Source organism: Nicotiana tomentosiformis, chromosome 2, assembly GCF_000390325.3.
Source record: "Nicotiana tomentosiformis chromosome 2, ASM39032v3, whole genome shotgun sequence".
In the NCBI taxonomy this organism is placed as follows: Eukaryota; Viridiplantae; Streptophyta; class Magnoliopsida; order Solanales; family Solanaceae; genus Nicotiana; species Nicotiana tomentosiformis.
The window spans coordinates 136,714,077-136,732,176 of record NC_090813.1 but is presented as its reverse complement, the minus strand read 5'-3'; the positions used below and the strand labels follow the sequence as shown (position 1 = coordinate 136,732,176).

Below are 18,100 nucleotides of genomic sequence, written 5' to 3'. Positions count from 1 at the left end.
GATAATAATTAAATTTGTAAGTGATTTTAAGGATACGCAGATAAATTTGGTAAAAGCGATAAATTAAGTTACTACTGAGCAAACAAAGATAAAGTAAATTCAAATGACACAAATAGGATAATTCCAGGCTTAGTGAAATAGTCACCCTCGAGTTGGGCTCATCACGACCAACACAAATGAAAAAGAGAAAGAGTTAGTGATAGAGAAAATAACGATATATTGCTTTGGTATGCGTGTTACAGTTTTTTAATGAATTATCAGGCCCCCTTTATATAGTAGGAGAATTTTACTCTAGGTACAACTCTATAAAAGGTAAAAAAAATCCTCGGATTAACTGATTATCGATTCTTCATGGATACGTGTCGAGATCCCCACCGTGATATCTGGCTGGTGACGGATATTAAGGTCTTCCGTTGGCCGTACTCGATTGCCTGACAATGTTCTTCGAAGTCGTTCAAGGCTAAGATCGATTCCGAACTGTGACCCCGATATTCTTGAGGGTAGGCGTCATGCCCCTGGATTCTGACTCGATGAGACTTTTGCCTCGATTTCGATCCCCTGTCATCATGTCTCGAACTTGGCTTGTTTTATCGGAGACCGGGGTATACCATGAGCCCGACTTTACCCGTATTCAGCTATAATAATACAACTCTTCCAATGTCTTTTTGGATTGCAAAAACAAATATCTTGATTCTATATACAATCTCAAAGGACTTGCTCTCTAGTTTATGGAATAAATCAAGTGCGACAATGAAAACTAATTGATTCAGAAACATCGAGTTGAAATTGAAAAGTGAAGAACTCACTATAAAAAGGGAAAATGAGTAGATGTACGTGGAAGAGGAAAAATAAAACCAAAAAGGTAACAAATGCACTAATTATTGTATATAATTATATAAATATACTTTATTATGTAACAATACTTGGTAAATACGGGGCCTAAAGGCATGGCTTTATTGGCCTTAACCTATGGTCGGCCCGTATATGACTCATGTCATATTCTTACACTAAACCACAACTAATTTATACATATTTCACATTAGTTTATTGTTCAATCATGATAAGTTAATACATTCGATGTAAATATGGTGTGTGCGGGTTAATGTTTTACTAAATTACTTCTCCCAAAAGTTCTCATATACCCGTTCCACAATTCCACCCCCGCCCACGTCGCTTCTAAAACGTCCTAGACCAATTCCAAGTAGTTATCACTTTTTTTCCTTTTTCTTTTCTCTTTGCTTCACAAGTAAAAGCCTGTTATATGTTGTATTATATTATCTTCATGTCCAAGCCTCCATTAATTAGCCTCCTCCCCACGTTTCTCTCATTATTCATCATCTTTTCTCTTCCCTTTCGGTCCTTTTTTCCTTCAATACTACTCCTCTCCTACTATTTAACGTCCTCCTCTTAATATTCTACCTTCCAACCATTTTGTCTTGAAATTTTAGTACTATTGACAGTTGGGGTTTTATTCTGGTCTTTATTTATTAGGTTTGGAATCTTTAAAAAAAATTGTCAGTGCAGTCAATTATGACCTAGTGTCCTGTTCAATTCATTTTGTTAACTTAATTGCATTCAATATTTTCATCTTCAAAGTTTTTCTGTTGGCAATTACAATGGCAATTGAGCTGTGTTCATCTGATGAGTCATCTATAATGAGTCCAGCTCGGATCTCCTTCGATATTTCACAAACAGACTATGTTCCTGTTGAGCAACACATTAGATCAACTTCATCTTCCTCTAGTATTGATTTTGATTTTTGCGTTTTTCGCGAAAGCTTTGATCTTGAATCTTCGTCAGCTGATGAGCTTTTCTTTGATGGAAAGATTTTACCAATTGAAATTAAGAGAAGAATTTCGTCTGCTCCACTTAAAAAAATAGAGCAACGTCCAATACCAGCCCCTCCTCTGCCTCCATGCAAGAATAGTAGTAACACTAACACTAGCAATATTCTTGATAATGGCAAAATTAGCTCGAATTTGAAGAATGAAAATTCAATCGAAAATAAAACAGGAGGGGTTCTTGAATCAATAGATGAAAAGCAGAGTTCAAAGTCATTTTGGAGATTCAAGAGAAGTAGTAGCTTAAATTGTGGGAATGGTTATGCAAGAACTTTATGTCCATTGCCACTTTTATCAAGAAGCAATTCAACTGGTTCAACTCCAAGTGTGAAGCGTAATTCGTCATCATCAAAGGATAATTTAAGTCACAAGCAGCATTCTCAGAGACACTTTTCAAAATCAGTGTCATCTAATAATGGTCAAAAGCCTCCATTGAAGAAAGTTCCATACAACAATGGAGTTAAATTCAGCCCAGTACTAAATGTCCCTTCAGCAAGTTTGTTTGGTTTAAGTTCTTTCTTTTCAAGTGGCAAGGAAAAGAACAAGAAGAAGTGATTAATTAATGGACATGATTGCTTTATTAGTTTCCAAAATAAGAAAGGTTTGATTTGTTACTTTTTTCCTTAGATTAACATGATTGAGAATTGAGAAGGAAAAAGTGTGGAGAGAAAGGATAAGTACTGGGGCCAAAAGTATGGAGCATAATACATTCCATGCCACATGCTTTTTTTCTTTTTCTTTGGGAGTTGTGGGTGACAAGAAATAACAGGTAATATTTGCTATCAAAGGGCCTGTCCCATTATATGCTTTAATTTGTTTTTGTGCTTTTGGTTGCCTACACATGCATCTAACTCTCTGTGATTCGAATTTGGTTCCTTACTTTTCGTTTACTTATTCTATCAGAGATAAGACTAAGACAAAAAGTTGGGACTTATAAGGAGTGCTCTGAAATATTATTTTATTTTTTCTGCTCAGAATATGATGAATAAGCTTGGTTTATTTTTTAATTTTTCTTGCTTCGGATCGCTGGATTAAGTATTTGATTCCAATATTTGGAAATACTGGTTTAATCATCAGTATTTGCAAATTGCAAATGCTTAACTTCAGTAATTGAAATACTGGTGAAATACTAAGGTTCTGTTTGGAAAGTCATCCGGTAATTAGAATTGGTATAATTACTAGGGTATTAATTACACAGCCTAGTAATTACACAGTCTAGTAATTACGATGACATGTTTGTTTGTCATAATGTAATTACAGTGTAATTACAAATGTACTGTTTTATTGCACAATTGTAATTACATAATTAGATTAAATTTTAAATGAAGTAATTATCGAAACTTAAAAGTTAACATAATAAATATGCCTATAAATAATTTTTTATAAGTATGAATGATATTAGATTTGGTACTTAAGATGCATATTTTTTCTTGAATACACAATAATTAGGAATTATATTTTTATAACTAATATAGTATTGATATATATTTTCCAAATTAATAATATTTAGTTTAATTAACTATAAAAACTAAAAACATACATTTTGTAAAAATATCATGGAATTCATGTTTGATAAAATAAATTAATATTTATAAATATAATGTCATAACATGTCACGACCCGAAATTCCCACCTTCGGGACCGTGATGGCGCCTAACATTTCATTTGCTAGGCAAGCCAACGTTAGAATAGTATTAGCCATTTTAAAATAATTTTAAATTAATTAATAACAAAAAAACAAATGCGGAAGTAAAGTCTGTAATGTAGTGAATAATCCATAATAATAGCGATGTCTAAATACCATCCCAGAACTGGTATCACAAGTGCACGAGCTTCTAGAATAATACAAATAAAGGTTTGAATGAAATAAAACTGTCTGAAAGCAAACACACAGCTAAAATAAGGTAGACGGGGACTTCAGAACTGCGGACACTGTGCAGTTATACCTCAAGTCTCCTCTGAGTAGCCGAAATCCGAGCAAGTCTATGGTACGCCGCTGGGACCAACTCCGAAATTTACACAAGAAGTGCAGAGTGTAATATCAGTACAACCGACCACATGTACTGGTAAGTGCCGAGCCTAACCTCGACGAAGTAGTGACGAGGCTAAGACAGGTCACTTACATTAACCTGTACGCAATAATAGTAATAACCACAATAATATAAATAAATCAGGTAACTCATTTAAATAGTTGAAGCCAACTCAGCAGTCATAACCGTAACGATTTGGCCAGTCATTTTAAACGTTGTAGCCACATTTTCCTATTTACTGCTCATTATGTGCTTTATAACTGTTATGTGACTTCCCGGGGTAATTGGTTCGGGTCCGATGAGATTTTAGAATGAATTGGAATCCTTAGTTCCAAAGTTTTAAAGCTTAAGTTCAAATAGTGACCGGATGTCGAATTATGTGCAAACGACCCCGAAATAGAATTTGGATGATTCCAACAGCTGCGTATGGTGATTTTGAACTTAGGAGCGTGTTCAGAATTTTATTTGGAAGTCCGTAGTTAAATTAGGCTTGAAATGGCTAAAATAGTAATTTAAGTTTGGAATTTTGACCGGGGAGTTGACTTTTTGATATAGGGGTCGGAAGCCAGTTCTTAATATTTTCACAACTCTGTTATGTCATGTATGACGTGTGTTCAAAATTTGAGGTTAATCGGACTAGATTTGATAAGTTTCGACATCGTTTGTAGAAATTGAAAGTTTCAAGGTTCATTAGGCTTGAATCTATGTGTGATTCTTGTTTTTAGTGTTGTTGGATGTGATTTGAAGACTCGACTACGTCTGTATGATGTTTTAGGACTTGTTGGTATATTTGGTTAAGGACCCGGGGGCCTCGGGTGAGTTTCGGATGGTTAACGGGTCAAAAGTTGGACTTAAAAAGCTGCTGCAATTTTCTTCTGTTGGAAATGCAGAAATCGAAGCCCAAAAATCAAGCCCAGAAAATTGAGCCATGATCGAAGGCAGGCTCGAGGGCCATGATCGAAGGTAGGCTTGAGGGCCATGATCGAAGGCAAAGCTCGAGGGCCATGATCGAAGGCAGGCTCGAGGTCCGTGATCAAAGACCAATGGTCGAAGGCCCAGGATCGAGGGCCATAAAGATCGAAGCCATGATCGATACCCAAGATCGATGGCTGCCTCGGCAGTTTATAAAACTGGGGATTTCGTCTCATTTGTCATTTTTGACGAACTTGAGCTTGAGCAGAAGCAATGTTTGTCAGATTTTCAAGGAAAAATATTTGGGTAAGTGATTCTAACTCAGATTTGGTCAATATACACGAATATATCATTGTTTTCACCATTTAATTAGTGTATTGAGATGGAAATTTAAAAAAAAATTAGAAATCTCATAAAAATGAATTTTTGAGATTTCGGTGTCGATTCGGAGTCGGATTTGAGTGAAACTGATATGGTTAGATTCGTAATTGAAAGGGTTGCCGGATTTTATAAGTTTTGCCGGATTCCGAGACGTGGGCCCCACGGGCGAATTTTGAGCTAATTTCGGATTTTATTAAAAAATATAATATTTTCTTATGAAATTAATTCCTATAATTTTTGTTGATTGTATCGAATTAATTATGACTAGATACGAGTCGATCGGAGTCGGAAAATCTAGGAAAAGGCATACTACTTGGTTAAATTGGAGCAAGTCGAGGTAAGTGACTTGTCTAATCTTGTGTGGGGGAAAGTTTTCCTAGGATTGGTATTGATGTGATAATTGTAATGTGATGAAAGTCGTATACACGAGGTGACGAGTGTGTACACGGGCTAAATGTGAAAGATCATGTTTATAAATTGTGTAGATCATTGTTGCATATTCATTAAATTATTAAATCTTATTATATTCTCCATCATTGATTTGATTTATATACTTTAAATTTGTTTGACCTTCTCCTCCTAATTGTTTTTACCTGTTAGCTGAAACTTGATTTCTTTTATTCGGTGTATTATTTGAAGGTGAAATTTCTTTAATTTCAAATATTATTAAAAATAAAGTATTTTACATTTAAAAATTTGATATTTAAAACAAGGTAGTAAATTTGTGAATTATTATATTTGCTGAATATTTTGTGAGATTTTCGTACTAATTGTGATTGATCTATGAGCTCTTTATTGTAGAAAAATATTATCATGAATTGTTTTGGCATGAGCCGTGAGCTCTTTATTATGAAAAAATATTTTTATTGATTTATTTTGGCAAATTAAAATATTTGGGCACTTGAGATACAAATTATGTTATATTGTGATATTGATACGCATGCGGTGGTATAAGGTTTGGGTGTTGAAACTCATGCGGTGAGATAAGAGTGGCTTGATACGCGTGGCTAGTAGGGGAAACTACTAGAAGTCATGCGGTGTGATAAGGATGGCTAAACGCGGGATGCTATTTCGGAAAAAATATTTTCTTTAAAATAAATCGTGAAGGCTCCCGCAGTGATATAAGAAAAATGAGATATTGTGAATTTATTTATGATTTGGAACTACGAGGTGGTACCTCGGGAGTGCCCATGTTTGATATTGATTTATGGTCGCAATTGCCTTTGATTATTGTTGTGATTTTCTTGCAAGTTGAAAAGAATTATGTTTTGTTTTCACGAGGTATTAATTGCTATTCTTTGGTGTAATTAAATGGTAACATACTAGTTGATTCATTTCTATTGTCATTTTATCTTATTATATTGTTAAACATTTTACCATGCCATTATTTATTTTCCAGTAGGGCATCACCTGACCTCGTCACTACTCTACCGAGGTTAGGCTTGGCACTTATTTGGTACCGTTGTGGTGTACTCATACTACGCTTCTGCACATCTTATTGTGCAGATCTAGGTACATCTTACCAGCCCAGACATCAGTGAGTTACCTGTGTACGGAGACTTCGAGGTATATCTGTCAGCGTCCGCAGACTCAGGAGTTCCCTTCTATCATTATCATGTTGCTTCTTTATTTTCTTTAAACCTTGATATATAGAGACATTGAGGATAAATTCTTAGAAGCTTGTGACTTATTTCTACCGGATTTTGGGAGTTGTAATTATTTAAATTGTAGTTTATTTATTTTAGATATCTATTATTATTCCGCATTGATAGGCTTACCTAGTCTTAGAGACTAGGTGCCATCACGACCTCCTACGGAGGGAATTTGGGGTCGTGACAAGTTGGTATCAGAGCTCTAGGTTCATAGGTATTATGAGTCACAAGCAGGTTTAGTAGAGTCTTGCGAATCGGTACGGAGACGTCTGTACTTATCTTCAGGAGGTTATGGAACTGTTAGGAAAATATTCACTTCATTGATTCCTTATCATGCGCAATTGTTGACTTCAAAGTTCTAAACCATTATCTTTCTATTCTCTCACAGATGGTGAGGACACGCACAACTGGGTCCGATGATCAGACACCCGCGCCCCCTGTTGGAGTCGCAAAAGGTCGGGGTCGGGGCAGAGGTCGAGGAAGACCACGTAGTGTAGCCAGAGCACCTGCACGAGCTGTTGCAGCAAAGCCACCAGTAGCTCTAGTCGGAGAGCAGGCACCTGAGATGCCTGTTACTACTCCTGCACTTCAGGAGACTCTTGCCTAGTTTTTGGGCATGTTTGGCACTTTAGCTCAGGCAAGGTTAATTCCACTTGCTCCTGCCATATCTCAGGCCGGGGCAGGGGCACAAACTCCCGTTGCCCGTACTCCAGAAACTTGGGCCCAAGTTGACCATGCCCCAGAGGTTATACCAGTGCAGCCAGTTGTCTCAGTTCGTCCTGAGATTAGGACAGCAGTTTCAAAGGGAGAGCAGCTCAGGCTCGAGAGGTACAAGAAGTACCACCCTCCCACTTTCAGCGGTTTAACTTCAGAGGATACTCAGGGTTTTTTGGAAGAATGTCACTGTATCCTTTGTACTATGGGCATTGTGGATTCTAGTGGGGTTTCTTTCACGGCATTCCAGTTTAGAGGAGCAGCCTACCAGTAGTGGCGGGCATATGAGTTGGATAGTCCCGCTGAGGCATCTTCACTCACTTCGACTCAATTTTCAGATATGTTCTTAAGGGAGTATGTTCCTCAGAGTCTTAGAGATGCATGGCGCGTAGAGTTTGAGTAGTTGCGCCAGGGTTCTATGACTGTGTCAGAGTATACGGTCCGATTTAGTGAGTTGACTAGGCATGCACTAGCCTTAGTTGCTACTGTTCGAGAGCAGGTTCACAGATTTATTAAGGGTCTCCACCATAGTATCAGATTCAGTATGGCCCGAGAGCTAGAGATGGACATCACATACCAACAGGTGGTGTCAATTGCTAGGAGATTGGAAAGTATGTGGACTCGGGAGAGGGAAGAGAGGGAAGCTAAGAGACCCCGAGATTCTGGCACATATAATAATTCTTGTGCCCCAGTTGCAGCCCATCATGGTAGAGGTTATGTGAGCCATCCTATTCATTCAGCACTTCCAGCTTCCAGTGGTATTCTGGCTACTCCCAGACCTCGGGTTCCATATTATGCACCGCCAGTGCCTATCGTACCTCATGTACGGGGTGCTTTCAGCGGGTAGTCTAGTCGATCAGGCCCGAGCCAGTCCCAGTAGCCACGTCCTCCGAGGGCTTGTTTTGAGTGTGGCGACACTCGTCATATTATGAGAGATTGCCCCAGATTTAGGAGGGGTGCACCTCCACAGATTTCTCATGCCCTACCTATTCCATAGGGCCCTCGGGCTTCTCAGGCCATGATTACTGCACCAGTTGCCACTCCACCTGCATAGCCAGCTGGAGGTGGAGGTCGGACAGCTAGAGGTCGCCCTAGAGGGAGAGGCCAGGCCAGATATTATGCCCTTCCTGCTAGGACAGAGGCCGTTGCATCCGATTCTGTTATCACAGGTATTATTCCGGTCTTTCATAGAGATGCATCAGTCTTATTTGATCCAGGCTCCACTTATTCTTATGTGTCATCTTATTTTACCCCGTATTTGGGCGTATCACGTGATTCCTTGAGTTCTTCTGTTTATGTATCTACACCCGTGGGTGAATCTATTATTGTGGACCGTATGTATCGGTCGTGTTTAATTGTTATCAGTGGTTTTGAGACCAGAGCGGAGGTGGATTTCGATATTATTTTGGGCATGAACTAGTTATCACCCTATCACGCTATTCTTGATTGTTACACCAAGATGGTGACGTTGGCTATGTCAGGTCTACCGCGGGTAGAGTGGAGAGGTACCTCGGATTATGTTCCTAGTAGGGTTGTTTCATTTCTTAAAGCTTAACGAATGGTTGAGAAGGGGTGTGATGCGTATCTGGCCTATGTGAGAGATGTTAGTATTGATACTCCTACCGTGGAGTCAGTTCCTATAATAAGGGATTTTCCTGATGTATTTCCAGCGGATCTTCCCGGTATGCCATCCGACAGGGATATTGACTTTGGCATTGATTTGTTATCGGGCACTTAGCCCATTTCTATTCCACCATATCGTATGGCCCTAACAGAGTTGAAAGAATTAAAAGAACATTACAGGAGTTGCTTGATAAGGGTTTCATTCGGCCCAGTGTATCGCCTTGGGGTGCTTCTGTCTTATTTGTAAAGAAGAAGGATGGTTCTATGCGGATGTATATTGATTACTGCCAGCTGAACAAGGTTACAGTGAAGAACTGGTATCCATTGACACGTATTTATGACCTATTTGATCATCTTCAGGGTACCAGAGTATTTTCTAAGATCGACTTGCGTTCAAGCTATCATCAGTTGAAGATTTGGGAGCCAGATATCCCGAAGACTGCTTTCAAGAATCGGCACGGTCATTATGAGTTCTTTGTGATGTCTTTTGGGCTGACCAACTCCCTAGCAGCATTTATGCACTTAATGAATAATGTATTTCAGCCCTATCTTGATTCTTTCGTCATTGTGTTTATTGATGACATTCTACTGTATTCCCAGAGCCGGGAAGATCATGAACAAAACCTGAGGACTGTGCTTTAGACTTTGAGAGAAAATAAGTTATATGCAAAATTTTCAAATAGTGAATTCTGGCTTGATTCAGTGGGATTTTTGGGCCATATAGTTTCGTGCGAGGGGATCAAGGTAGATCCGAAGAAGATTGAAGAAGTGCAGAGTTGGTCCAGACCGACCTCAGCTATAGAGATCCGGAGTTTCCTTGGTTTGGAAGGTATTATCGTCGATTTGTAGAGGGTTTTTCTTCTATTGTTGCACCTATGACTTAATTGACCCAGCAGGGTGCTCCGTTCAGGTGGACCGAGGAATGTGAGGAGAGCTTCCAAAAGCTCAAGACAGCTTTGACTACAGCACCAATATTGGTATTACCTACAGGTTCAGGGTCTTATACTGTGTATTGTAATGCGTCGCGTATTGGTCTCGGCGCAGTGTTGATGCAAGACGGTAGGGTGATTGCCTACGCGTCTAGACAGTTAAAGGTACATGAGAAGAATTATCCGGTCCACGACCTTGAGTTAGCAGCTATTGTTCATGACTTGAAGATTTGGCGGCATTATTTGTACGGTGTCCATTGTGGGGTCTACACCGATCACTGGAGTCTACAACATCTGTTTAAACAGAAGGATCTTAATTTGCGGCAGCGGAGATGGTTGGAGTTGCTCAAGGATTATGATATCACCATTCTCTATCATCTCGGAAAGGCCAATATAGTGGTCGATGCCTTGAGTCGTAAGGCGGAGAGTTTGGGCAGCTTAGCATATTTACCGGTAGCAAAGAGGCCTTTAGCTTTGGATGTTCAGGCCATGGCCAACCAGTTTGTCAGGTTGGATATTTCCGAGCCGAGCCGAGTTTTGGCTTGTGTGGTTTCTCAGTCTTCTCTTTATGATCGTATCAGGAGCGTCAGTATGATGACCCCCATCTGCTTGTCTTTAAGGACACAGTTCAGCACGGTGATGCCAAAGAAGTTACTATTGGAGATGATGATGTATTACGGATGCAGGGCAGGCTATGTATGCCTAATGTAGATGGCTTGCGTGAGTTGATTCTCCGGGAGGCTCACAGTTTGCGGTAATCCATTCATCCGGGTGCTACAAAGATGTATCAAGACTTGAGACAACACTATTGGTGGAGACGAATAAAGAAAGACATAGTGGAGTATGTAGCTCAGTGTCTAAATTGTCAACAGGTGAAATATGAGCATCAACGACCAGGTGGATTGCTTCAGAAGTTAGAGATTCCAGAATGGAAATGGAAGTGGATCACTATGGATTTTGTTGTTGGGCTCCCACGGACTCAGAGGAAGTTCGATGCAGTTTGGGTGATTGTGGATAGGTTGACCAAGTCAGCTCATTTCCTTCCTGTGATGACTACCTATTCTTCCGAGTAGTTGGCTCGAATCTATATTCGCGATATTGTCAGACTTCACAGCGTACCGGTACCTATCATCTCTGACCGGGGTACACAGTTTACCTCACGGTTTTGGAGGGATGTACAACGAGAGTTGGGTACTCATGTGGAGTTGAGTCCAACATTTCACCCTCAGATAGAGGGGCAGTCCGAATGCACTATTCAGATATTAGAGGATATGTTTCGTGCGTGTATGATAGATTTTGGGGGTGCTTGGGATTAGTTCTTACCACTTGTGGAGTTTGCTTACAACAACAGTTATCAGTCGAGTATTTAGATGGCGCCATATGAGGCTTTATATGGCAGGCAGTGCCGGTCTCCAGTGGGTTGGTTCGAACCAGGAAAGGCTAGGCTATTGGGTACAGACTTGGTTCAGGATGCCTTGGAAAAGGTTAAATTGATTCAGGATCGATGTCGTACAACCCAATCTAGACAGAAGAGTTATGCGGATCGGAAGGTTCGTGATATTGCATTCATGGTTGGTGAGCGGGTCCAGCTCCGGGTTTCGCCTATGAAGGGTGTGATGAGGTTCGGGAAGAAGGGAAATTTGAGCCCTAGGTATATTGGGCCTTTTAAAATTCTTGAAAGAGTTAGAGAGGTGATTTACCGACTTGCACTACCACCTAGTCTCTCTACAGTTCATCCGGTATTCCATGTTTCTATGCTCCGAAAGTATCACGTTGATCCGTCTCATGTGTTAGACTTCAGTTCAGTTTAGTTGGACAAGGATCTATCTTATGTTGAGGAACCAGTGTTTGTTTTGGACAGACAGGTTCGAAAGCTAAGGTCAAAGAACATTGCTTCCGCGAAGGTGCAGTGGAGAGGCCAACCAGAAGGAGAAGCTACTTGGGAAACTGAGCGGGAGATGCAGAACAAATATCCACACCTATTTGAGACTCCAGGTATAATTCTAAACCTGTTCGATGACAAACGTTTGTTTAAGAGGGGAGGATGTAACGACCCGGCCAGTCATTTTAAAAGTTGTAGCCCTATTCCCCTATTTACTGCTCATTTTATGATTTATAACTGTTATGTGACTTGCCGGGGTAATTGGTTCGGGTCCGGTGAGATTTTAGAATGAATTAGAACGCTTAGTTCCAAAGTTTTAAAGCTTAAGTTCAAATAGTAACCGGATATCGAATTATATGCAAACGACCCTAGAATAGAATTTGGATGATTCCAACAGCTCCGTATAGTGATATTGGACTTAGGAGCGTGTTCGAAATTTTATTTGGAAGTCCGTAGTTAAATTAGGCTTGAAATGGCTAAAATAGTAATTTAAGTTTTGAAGTTTGACCGGGGAGTTGACTTTTTGATATATGGGTCGGAAGCCAGTTCTGAAAATTTTCACAGCTCCATTATGTCATTTATGACTTGTGTGCAAAATTTGAGGTCAATCAGACTTGATTTGATAGATTTCGACATCTTTTGTAGAAATTGAAAGTTTCAAAGTTCATTAGGCTTGAATCTATGTGTGATTCTTGTTTTTAGTGTTGTTGGATGTGATTTAAAGACTCGACTAAGTCCGTATGATGTTTTAGGACTTGTTGGTATATTTGGTTGAGGTCCCGAGGGCCTCGGGTGAATTTCGGATGGTTAACGGATCAAAAGTTGGACTTAAAAAGCTGCTGCAATTTTCTTCTGCTGGAAATGCAGAAATTGAAGCCCAGAAATTGAACCCGGAAAATCGAGCCATGATCGAAGGCAGGATCGAGGGCCATGATCGAAGGCCCAGGACCGAGTCCAAGAGCCATGATAGATACCCAAGATCGATGGCTGCCTCGGCAGTTTATAAAACTGGGGATTTCGTCCCATTTGCCATTTTTGACGAACTCGAGCTTGAGCAGAAGCGATTTTTGTGAGATTTTCAAGGAAAACCATTTGGATAAGTGATTCTAACTCGGATTTGGTTAATATAAACAAATATATTATTGTTTTCACCATTTAATTAGTGTATTGAGATGGAAATTTGGGGAAATTTTAGAAATCTCATAAAAATAAATTTTTGAGATTTCGGTGTCGATTCAGAGTCGGATTTGAGTGAAACTGGTATGATTGGACTCGTAATTGAATGGGTTATCGGATTTTATAAGTTTCGCCGGATTCCGAGACGTGGGCCCCACGAGCAAATTTTGAGCTAATTTCGGATTTTATTGAAAAATGTAGTATTTTCTTATGAAATTGATTCCTATAATTTTTGTTGATTGTATCGAATTAATTATGACTAGATACGAGTCGATCAGAGTTGTATAATCTAGGAAAAGGCATACTACTTGATTAAATTTGAGCAAGTCGAGTTAAGTGACTTGTCTAACCTTGTGTGGGGGAAATTTCTCCTAGGATTGGTATTGATGTGATAATTTTAATGTGATGAAAGTCATGTACACGAGATGACGAGTCTGTACATGGGCTAAATGTGAAAGATCATATTTTTAAATTGTGTAGATCACTGTTGCATATTCATTAAATTATTAAATCTTGTTATATTCTCCATCATTGATTTGATTTATATACTTTAAATTTGTTTGACCTTCTCCTGCTAATTATTTTTACCTATTAGCCGAAACTTGGTTTCTTTTATTCGGTGTATTATTTGAAGGTGAAATTTCTTTAATTTCAAATATTATTAAAAATTAAGTAGTTTACATTTAAAAATTTGATATTTAAAACAAGGTAGTAAATTTGTGAATTATTATATTTGCTGAATATTTTGTGAGATTTTCGTACTAATTGTGATTGATCTATGAGCTCTTTATTGTGGAAAAATATTATCATGAATTATTTTGGCATGAGTCGTGAGCTCTTTATTATGAAAAAATATTGTTGTTGATTTATTTTGGCAAATTGAAATATTTGGGCACTTGAGGTGCAAATTGTCATATATTGTGATATTGATATGCATGCGGTGGTATAAGGTTTGGGTGTTGAAACGCATGCGGTGAGATAAGGGTGGCTTGATACGCGTGGCTAGTAGGGAAAACTACTAGAAGTCATGCAGTGTGATAAGGATGGCTAAAACGCGGGATGCTATTTCGGGAAAAATATTTTCTTTAAAATAAATTGTGAAGGATCCCACGGTGATATAAGGAAATGAGATATTTTGAATTTATTTATGATTTGGGACTACGAGGCGGTTACTCGGGAGTGCCCTTGTTTGATATTGATTTATGGCCGCGGTTGCCTTTGATTATTGTTGTGATTTTCTTGCAAGTTGAAAAGAATTATGGTTTATTTCCACGAGGTATTAATTGCTATTCTTTGGTGTAATTAAATGGTAACATACTAGTCGATTCACTTCCATTGTCATTTTATCTTATTATATTGTTAAATATTTTACCATGCCATTATTTATTTTCTAGTAGGGCCTGACCTGACCTCGTCACTACTCTACCGAGGTTACGCTTGGCACTTACTGGGTACCGCTGTGGTGTACTCATACTACACTTCTGTACATCTTTTTGTGAAGATCCAGGTACATCTTACCAACCCAGACATTAGTGAATTGCCTGTGTACGGAGACTTCGAGGTATATCTACCAGCGTCCGCAGACTCCTTAGTCCCCTTCTATCATTATCATGTTGCTTCTTTATTTTCTTTAAACCTTGATATATAAAGATATTGAGGATAAATTCTTAGAAGCTTGTGACTTATTTCTACCGGGTTTTGGGAGTTGTAATTATTTGAATTGTAGTTTATTTATTTCAGATATCTATTATTATTCCTCATTGATAGGCTTACCTAGTCTTAGAGACTAGGTGCCATCACGACCTCCTACGGAGGGAATTTGGGGTCGTGACAATAACCAATTATTATTTCAATCAATTTCTGTTGCAGCGTGCAACCCGCTCCAACAATATATTCATATTCACTTCTGTTGCGGTGTGCAACCCGCTCCTCCAATATATTCATTTTAATCAATTATGTTGCGGCGTGCAACCCGATCCCCTAATATAGACTTTTATATAAGTCTGTTCCGGCGTACAATCCGATCCCCCAATATATTTTTACTTTTATTTCCGTTGCGGTGTGTAGCCCGCTCCTCCAATAATATGATTTACCAATTCTTATAAAAGAAATTACTCCAATAAATGCAACAATTAATATGGAATTAAAAGATAACAAGCATACAATAATTATGATTTATTAGAAATAAGTGATGACAAGTAGCAATTAATTGTAGAAATTAAGGATGTAATAGGCATTTTAATAATTAGAATGCTAAATGTCAAGTGGCAATTAAGTCACATAAATCAAATAAGCATGTAGCAACTATAGCATGGATTCAAGGCATGATATTGAGCAAAGAACACGAGAGAAACAATAAATATAACAATTAATTCATGATTTAAAATGATTTATGATTTTTCAAGTAATTATGCAAACATTTAATTTGACGACGTATAGACACTCGTCACCTCGCCTATACGTCGTTCACATGCATTTCACATAACAAATAATTTAAGGGTTCTATTCCCTCAACTCAAGGTTAACCACGATATTTACCTCGCTTCGCAACCAAATTTCATATTTCCAATACACCCTTGCCTCACGAATTAGTGCCCGAAATCCTCAAATCTAGTCATAAACAATTCAATATATTCAATACAAATTGTAGGAATTAATTCCATATGAATTTACTAATTTTCCGGATAAAATCCAAAATTTATTTTAAAAATCAACAGTGGGACCCACGTATCGAATCCTAGAAAAACTCACGAAATCTGAACACTCGTTCGGATACGAGTTCAACCACATAAAAATTATCAAATTCCGACATCGGATTTGCTTTCAAATCTTCATTTTACATTTTTGGAAGATTTTATAAAAATCTTATTTTTCTTCTATAAATTCACGGATTCATGATATAAATGAGTATGGAATCATGAAATATAATCAATATAGGATAAGGAACACTTACCCCAATGTTTTCCCATGAAAAGCGCCCAAATTTCGTCTTACCCGAGCTCAAAATCGAAAATGGTAGAAAATGAGTCGAAATCCCATTTCCAGAACTTAAGTTTTGTTTTTTTTAGATTTTTCTTCTTCGCGAACGCGATAGTACCATCGCGTTTGCGAAGCACATTTTTGTGCTGCCAAACATTGCCAAATCGCGTGAACGCGATGCCTTGTCTGGCTTGGCCTTCGCGAACGTGAGCTGCCCTTCGCGAGCGCAAAGGCAAAAATCCTCTCTGGTCATTTCCCCTTCGCGAACGCGAAGCTTTGCATCTTGACCCTTCGCGAACGTGTGCACTTGGTTGCGAATGCGTAGCACAAAATGTGCCAGTCCAAATTTCCTCTTCGCGAACGCGAAGGAGGAAACCAGAACAAGCATCAGAAAATTTCCAGCAGCATTCCAAGTTCGAAATTCAATCCATTAACCATCCGGAACTCGCCCGAGGTCCTCGGGACCTCAACCAAATATACCAACAAGTCCTAAAACATCATACGGACTTAGTCGAAACCTCAAATCACCTCCAACAACACTAAAAACACGAATCACACATAGATTCAAGCCTAATACACTTTGAAAATTCCAATTTCTACAAACGATGTCGGAACGTATCAAATCAAGTCCGATTGACCTCAAATTTTGCACACAAGTCATAAATGACATAGCGGACCTATGAAAATTTTCAGAATCGAATTCCGGCCCCAATATCAAAAAGTCAACTCCGTGGTTAAACTTGAAAATCTTTAGCCTTTAAATTTTTAGTTTTCGTTAAATGGTCATAACTTAAGATAGGGACCGCCAAATTAAATTCTGGGGATACGCCCATGTCCCAAATCACGTAACGGACCTATCGGAACTGTCAAAACACTTATCCAAGTCCGTTTGCTCAAAATGTTGACCAAAGTTAACTCAGTTGAGTTTTAAGGCTTTATTTCACATTTTAATTAATTTTTCATATAAAAAACTTTTCGAAAAATTATACGGACTGCGCAAGCAAGTCGAGGAGTGATAAATAGTGCTTTTCGAGGTCTTAGAACACAAAATAAATTATCAAATTTAAAGATGACTCTTTTGGGTCTTTGCCTTCTCTGCCTCTAAAACAAACTTTCGTCCTCGAACGGAGTTAGAAAAAGTACCCGAGCTAGTGAAAAGGTGTGGATATTTCCTCCGCATGTCCGACTCGGACTCCCAGGTAGATGCCTCTATCGGCTGACCTCTCCATTGCACCCGAACTGAAGGATAACTCTTAGACCTCAACTGCCAGACCTGCCGGGCTAGAATAGCTATTGGCTCTTCCTCATAAGTCAAATCTTTGTCCAATTGGACTAAGCTAAAATCTAACACATGGGACGGATGACCATAATATTTTCGGAGCATAAACACATGGAACACCGGATGAAGCGCTGATAAACTAGGTGGTAATGCAAGCCTGTAGGCTACTTCACCCACCCTTTTAAGAATTTCAAAGGGTCCAATATACCTAGGGCTCAACTTGCCCTTCTTTCCAAACCTCATTACACCTTTCATAGGTGAAACCCGGAGCAATATTCTTTCTCCAACCATGAATGCAATATCACGAACCTTACGGTCAGCATAACGCTTTTGCCTAGACTGAGCTGGGCGAAGTCGATCCTGAATAACTTTGACTTTATCCAAGGCATCCTGTACCAAATCGGTACCCAACAACCGAGCCTCTCCCGGTTCAAACCATCCAACTGGCGAACAACATCGCCTTCCGTATAATGCCTTATATGGAGCCATATGAATGCTCGACTGGTAGCTATTATTATAAGCAAACTCCGAAGTGGCAAGAATTGATCCCAAGAACCTCCAAAGTCTATAACACAAGCGCGTAGCATATCTTCCAATATCTGAATAGTGCGTTCTGACTGTCCGTCTGTCTGTGGATGAAATGTTGTACTCAACTCAACCCGCGTACCTAACTCACACTGTACAGCCCTCCAGAAGTGTGAG

General features: G+C 39.0%; 1 protein-coding gene across 1 annotated transcript; it reads left to right on the top strand.

Annotated features, from left to right (window-relative positions):
* The first annotated feature begins 1,173 nt into the window (after positions 1–1,173).
* Positions 1,174–2,653, top strand: LOC104097922 (uncharacterized). Its single transcript, XM_070196142.1, has one exon. The coding sequence runs from the start codon at positions 1,617–1,619 to the stop codon at positions 2,394–2,396; it is 780 nt and encodes a 259-aa protein (XP_070052243.1). The 5' UTR covers positions 1,174–1,616; the 3' UTR covers positions 2,397–2,653.
* Positions 2,654–18,100: the final 15,447 nt, after the last annotated feature.

Excerpts from the sequence above, each read along its gene's own strand:
- LOC104097922 (XM_070196142.1), top strand. The coding sequence starts at position 1,617 with ATGGCAATTGAGCTGTGTTCATCTGATGAGTCATCTATAATGAGTCCA.